The sequence below is a fragment of the Gossypium hirsutum genome, chromosome D10, assembly GCF_007990345.1.
Source record: "Gossypium hirsutum isolate 1008001.06 chromosome D10, Gossypium_hirsutum_v2.1, whole genome shotgun sequence".
NCBI lineage: Eukaryota > Viridiplantae > Streptophyta > Magnoliopsida > Malvales > Malvaceae > Gossypium > Gossypium hirsutum.
Window position 1 is genome coordinate 1590056 of NC_053446.1, and position 7137 is coordinate 1597192.

Consider the following 7137-nt stretch of genomic DNA (forward strand, 5'->3'; position numbering starts at 1 on the left):
TAATATAATATATATGTGAGAAAAGATTCCTTGGTTGAATTCTCTAAATATATTATCTCAATGTATTAACATGATCTTCTTCCTAACATAATCTATCATCATCGTTTTTCTACAATTTTTTCCCAAAAAAAAAACATTGGTTACATGAAAGAAATGTAAATTAGATACCTCTGCTCACAAAAAATTAGATTTATTGAATTCCTGATCATCAGGTGTTAATCGTCTCAAATGTGATTTGGGTTCGAATTGTACTAGTCACGCTACTATTATGATTTTACCTTCTTCTTATAATTCTCCAAAAAACAAGTGGATCTATTAAATTTTTTTAACATTTATCAAAATTTTTAACACTGTAAATAAAAATGTTGGCATGTGTTTTTTTTTGTGTTTCAATATTTTAAGGTTATTTTTTTTTAATTTTGGCATATGAATTTGACAATTAAATCCATTTTGGTCTCTAAACTTGAAAATTGTAAAAAATTGATGACGTTGCCAAATCTTAACAGAATCCAAGTCCAAAGATCAAAATAGATTTAGTTGTCAAGTTTAAATAACAAAATGAATACAAAAAATACTGATACTAAAATCAACTTGCCAAATTTAATGGTAAAAAACATCTTTAACTTTCTTTTTATCAAAGAAATATTTATAACAATCGAGATAAATCTCAATACCATACATGAATTATGGTTTAATGTGCAATTGTATACATGAACTTTGATTTAATTTTGTGCAATTATATACATGAAGTTTTAATTTGATCCAATTATTGTAAACTATTAACACAATTATTGATATAACATTATTTTATGTTTATATATTGCATACATAAATAATTATATTCATTCAATATAAAAATAAATTGATATATTTATTTCTTTAAATGTGTATGATTAAATTAAAATTAAAGTTTCAAGTATATATTTGAACCAGAATTAGAGTTTCACGTGTATAATTGCATCAAATTAAAATTCGTAAATACAATGATATATTAAATCAAAATTTATGTACAATTTTAAAAGTTATCCCAAATAAATCCAAATCTTATGAACTTTGGTTTTTCTGGATTTTACTATGTTTAGGCCTAAATCTAAACATATGATGGACCAGCCAGTCCACCATTTTATCTCATTATCCAGAAGCTTTGGACAAAGTATGCAATCCAATCAGCTAGAAATCTCAAATACTAACCAAAATTATATATACGATTATCCGGTTGATGGGACGGGTTTGGTTAGCTTTAGATCAGATTAATTTAGTGCTACATTTTCGAAAATTTTAAATTTGGATTTCAAGTCCGGTGATTATAAGTTTAGACTATTTCAGATAATTTGATAGGGTCTGGATGAAATATGATTATTAATTTTTTGTTTTTTTATGATTAACTACAATATTATATATTGATAATAAAAACAATTAAATTCACGTAAAAAGTTACCAAAACTATCTTATATTACGGAATTGGTACTTTCACATTTAGTTTAATCGAGATAACAAATCCATTTGATTTAGACTTGGAAGAAAAACAATGTAAGTTTTGTGACAACAAATACAATCCCAACCAAAGCATACAAAGATTATTCTATGGAGAGAGTCTTGAACAAAGTAAAAATGAAAAGGCAAGAAAAACAAACACATATTTATAAAGCTGAATATCTATATATATATATAGATATATATCTGGTATTTAGATAAGCCAAATCTCTCAAGCTGTTGTTCCCTTGAGCTTCTTTGCAATGCCAGCAAAATACTTGCCTTGGTGGAAAGCTTGCCCTAACTCTAGCTCAGAGGGCTGTCTTGAACCATCCCCAGCAAATGTTCCAGCACCATAAGGGCTTCCACCTTTCACTTTCTCCATCTCAAACATACCAGCACCAAAAGTGTACCCAATGGGCACAAATAGCATTCCATGGTGAACCAGTTGAGTGATTGCAGTTAAGCTGAGAAAGCGTTTTCAAATTAGAAATGGTTTGAAAGTTCTATTTGGGTTAATTTCACCATACGTCCTCCAGCTACACCTTGAATTTCTAAATCGGTCCCAAGTTTCAAAACGTTATAATTGAATTTTTTTTATTTTAGTATCATAAATGCCAACTTGATGTAAACATGTGTGCATCTAATGCATGGATAACTTGAATCTGATGTGTTAAAAATAGAAAACAGATATAATAAATTTAGCCCTTAATTTTTACCCATTTTGTCACTTTAACCCTATTTTTCAAAATTTAGTCAATTTTTTTATTATATAAAAGCTTATTGAACTGTTAAAAATTTAACGGTATTAACGTGACAGCCTGTATAACAATCTACATGTACTTCATTACTAACATGAATAATTAATTTTAGAGATTTTATGAACTTATAAAATTTGTTGATCAATTTAGGTTTTTTTTTTTTTAAAAATTTATGAAGTACATGTGAACTGCCATGCACTATTATGCCAATGCCATTAAAATCTTAATCATCTAGTCAACTTTTTCATCTAACAAATTGACTAAAATTTGAAGGTTAAGGGGCAAAGTGATTATTCAAAAATAATAATTAGGGCTAAAGTGACAAAAATAAATAAATATCAGGTGCTAAATTTATCATTATGCCAAAAAAGGAATATTGCTTTAAATATTCTCCACGTTGGGCCTAAATTCATGTTGGCTACACATTTTAGAGTTTAGAAACCAATTTAGAATTTGAACGATAGTTTAGAGAGGTTTGGTGCAATTAATCCGTTCAGTTTGATATTTTTGTAATAGTCTAAGGTGCAAAATACTCACGGAGTAGTTTCTTGTCCACCACCTTGGGAGCCAGTGCTGTAGAAAATGCCAGCAGGTTTACCAGCAAGGGCTTGTGTTCTCCATAGACCACCAGTTGCATCCATGAATGCTTTAAACTGTGCAGCCATCATCCCAAATCTAGTTGGAAACCCAAATAGCACACCATCTGCCTCCGTCAGCTCATCTGGTGTTATGATAGGGGCATCTGTCTTTGGTGGTGCTCCCATTTTCCCAAGAACTTCTTCTGGTAGTGTTTCTGCTACCTGTCAAAGGTCCCAATTTGCCAATATAGGTTAAACAAATATAAAATATAGTCCAAGTGGTAAAATTACCTGTCATTACATTTTGTCCATCAGTTAAAAAAAATTAAATTAGTAATTTTATGTTAAATCGAAGAGTAAACGATCTTATTATCGAAAAATTCAATCTATTTTTACTATTAAAGTTTGGTCCCTATACATCAGGATGAGGGACACGTGGCACGCCACGTGTAAATATTTGATTATTCCGTCAACTATACTAGTTTTTAACATTAAAATAAATAAAATATTTAACAAAAAGGATTAGTTTATTTTTTGATCTAATATATAGAGACTAGTTTATCTATTTGTTGAGTAAAAAAGAACAAAATACAATCTAATTTTTAGTAGAAGGGTCTCTGTTCCAAATAAATATAAAACTAAATAAATTATAAAAATTGACAATCTAAACCTATCCAATCCAATAACACCACATATTAGGAAGATAACATTGAGAGGATAATCAAACCTGCCAAAGTTTGACTTCCACTCCCTCGACAGATTCAGCTCCTTTCTTCATCTCTTGGGCCAGTTTCTCAACATGTCCATACATGGAATAGTATCTGCATCACCAATAGCCATTTAGTTTCCGGAAAAACAAACATTTTTGGTTGACAATGCAACAGTTTTCCAATACCATAACAAGGAAATATCATCAATAAGAAAAACCCTATTATAATAAAGAAAGGGATTAATATATCACTTAGTACCTGAATTTGATTTTAATATTCAACTTGATACTTAGACTAAACTATATAGTGATCTAATGAGTGTTTGACATGTGTGTTCTAGTCAAATTAAACATTGAAGTCAAATCAAATATTAAAGTATCAAATAGAAAAAAATGTATATATCAAAGTTAACATTGAAGCCAAACTCAAACATTAAATTTGAACACTAAAAAAAAACTGACATACTAAATTGAACATTTAAACCAAATTTAGCCCCAAGTAAAATATTATCCCTAAAGAAAACTATGACAACCCAAAATGCATCAAAAGAAAGTGGTTGATGGGACACCCATGTCTGTCAAACAAGGAAAGACAAATGGTGGTTGCTTTGTTTTCTATGTTGGCACGCATGAAAACAGTTCTCCTACATCCATTATCCATATCATCTACACACAAATATATGTATGTATATATATCCTTTCTAGAAGGAAAGTAAAAGGTGATATTGAAGAACTATTATATAAGCTTATCTGTAAGCATTTTAAAGCCATGAAAATGAAATCCACTTTGTAAATTATATACCCGCAATAAACTCACAATAATAATGGATGTTGGGACCACCTCATAAAAAAGCCAGCAAATTTATATATTTTCTCCTAATTATGATTTCAATGGTAGGTCATGTTTCACAATCAAATTATTTTGGTTTCTTGCTAAATAATAGCAATTTTCTTTGTTGTTTTTTCTCACTTGGATGATTAAACAGAGTTGTTCATATCAAGTAAAACTATGTATTACACGCATTTACACAAGTACAGCAAAAAATGAACAAAAGAGGCCTTTTTTCTTACGTGTAAATAATTTAACCGGAATCCTATTATTAACATTCAAACTAATCTCTTTTTTTCTTCAATTAAAAGGAGACTTTTTGGAAATGTTTGTAAGAAAAGAACAGAGGAATATTGTGCATAGCTTAAACTCCTTTTAACAGAGACTATGTAAAAATGATTTAATCACTAAAAAGAAAAACCCAGAACCCAAATTAGATGATTTCATTAAGGAAAAATTTTTAGAAAATGAAGGAATATTTATAATATAATGAGTAGATGAAGAAGAGAAAAAAGTGCCAGAAAAGAAAAACAGAGCAAGACCAGAACTGTAACAAGAGATTCCAGTTTGGTTACAAAGAAGAGCAAAAACAAAGAAACAAGATTAGAATTCTTACACAATGTAGACTTTGGTGACCATTTTCTCTTTTGGTTAACTCTGGGTGTTTGGTTTTTTGTTGTTGTTGTTGGTTTAATGGAAATGCCCTGTTTTTTAAGCAGCGAGGGAGGAGAGAACAGAGGGAAGGAGGCCCTTTATTTATAGTGACGTTTTAAGTATGATATTTTGGTATTTTCTTTTTTATAGTTGCATTTATTTAAGCCAAAAAATTAGAGGAAATAGGTTAACATAATATATATATATAAATTATAATGTTTCTCATTTATTTAATTTTTATTTTTAAATATCAATTAAATATAAAAAATTTACTAAACTACCACTCTTCTATCAAACAATTATTCATTATTTATTACGTTAGTTTGTATTTAAATAAGTTACAAATTATTTTATGTAATTTTGTCCTATAGCTTAAGCAGCCGCATGGAATAGCATATTAATTAAAAATCAGTAACGTATGAGCTCGACTTATTCCCACATTAATTTTTTTTATATGTTTCCTATATTTAATCAGATATAAGTGTTTTATTAAATCAAAATATATATTTCCATGTGTAATCAGGTAAACATAAATTTACTAATCCCTCTTTTCCAAAGGATTAGAAATTACAATATATTATAAGTCATAATCGATTGAGTCTTAGTTAGATTAATATGATTATTATTGCCAATGCATGAGTACGAGTCTATTGAAACGCATTATCCTCTTATTTATGAGTTGGGAATGAGCTATGGGCGGTTTTAGACATTGTGTAAAAAAAAAGAGATATAATCCGAACCTATAATAAAATTATTAAAAAAATTGTAAATAAATAGTTGGGTTTAGACATAATAAATATTATATTGTAACAATATATTATGTCAATGACTGCTAAACTTATATTATTTTAAGAACAAGATGTATATTTTTATTTTTATTTACGGTAAAGATCCATTGATTATAGACAGAAAGTATGGAGCTCATTAAATTAATGCATTAGACTCTGATCTGAATCTATTAGTTACAAGGTCAAGATCATTAAGTCTGTATATATATATATATATATATTACAGATTCAGATTTGTGGAGAGAAATGGATGGATTATTGGGTGCTAGAAATTACAGCCATTTGCTTTCGATGTTGACTTTGTGATCTTAACATGAATGAAATTAGATTAGATTACAACTGTAACTTAGGTGGATGGACGTGATCAATTCGAAGTGTAAAAATTTGGGATCGATTAGTTGGAATTTGAATTTCATATTTTTTGGTCATTATAAATTTAGTTCATTTTGAATTCGAACAATTGACCCGAATCATTCGGGTTTGGGATACTTATTGGGATTTTTTTAAAATTTGAGTTAATTTAAATTGAACAAATTCAAATTAATCAAATTATTATGAGAAATAAAAAAGGGTAACATTGATATAATTTCTAATCTTGACTTTTAATCCCGTAAACAAAGATGATTTAGCTCATCAAATTCAACACTTGAATTGTAATTTCCATGAAATCTATGCAGTGTAGAATGGGGAGATGTTAGCAAGTCATAGCCGTTTTTGTGCCAATAACTTTCTTGTTTTCCCATTTAAAATTTCCAAGTCAAAACCAGAATAATGTACAATTTTTTTATATAAATTTTTTATGTTATTTTAATAACTCCATTAACAAAGAAAATTAAAGTTCATAACTTTACAAAGATAATATTAAGATCGTGTTCTCTGCCCCAATTTGTGGGTGGTGGTGTCATGATGGTTGCAGGCGGCTAATATTAAGTTTATTTATATATAATTAGCGTCCACTTCAAATATTAAAAATGATATTATTAAGAAGGATAATCATAGATTCTCGAAAAAATTAATTTGTATGGACCATAAAATAAATATAAAAGGTCCTTTGATTATACAAAAAAATGATATCATCTTAACACTGCTTGTGAATTTTTTTTCTCACTAATAATGTACCTAATAATAATAATATATGTGGTAAAAGTATCATAGAGGTCCTTGTACTAAGAATTAGATTGCATTTTACTCCTTTACTTCAAAAATGGATAAATTAGTCCCTGTATGTTAGGTTAAAGAGCAAACTGGCTCTTTTTGTGGTGTGCTAGATGTACCTCATTATAACGTACAAGGACCAATTTTTAACAGCAAAAATGGCTGAAATTTTTAATAGAATGATCAATTT

The 7137-nt window shown here is 28.5% G+C and overlaps 1 protein-coding gene across 1 annotated transcript; it reads right to left on the reverse strand.

Moving 5' to 3' along the window:
* Window positions 1-1434: 1434 nt before the first annotated feature.
* LOC107940939 (probable NAD(P)H dehydrogenase (quinone) FQR1-like 1) lies at window positions 1435-5171 on the reverse strand. The gene is made up of 4 exons (XM_016874403.2): window positions 4967-5171; window positions 3540-3633; window positions 2772-3034; window positions 1435-1940 (listed from the first exon to the last, which is right to left on the reverse strand). Exons 1-4 carry the CDS (start codon window positions 4987-4989, stop codon window positions 1706-1708), a joined length of 615 nt encoding a protein of 204 aa, XP_016729892.1. The 5' UTR covers window positions 4990-5171; the 3' UTR covers window positions 1435-1705.
* Window positions 5172-7137: the final 1966 nt, after the last annotated feature.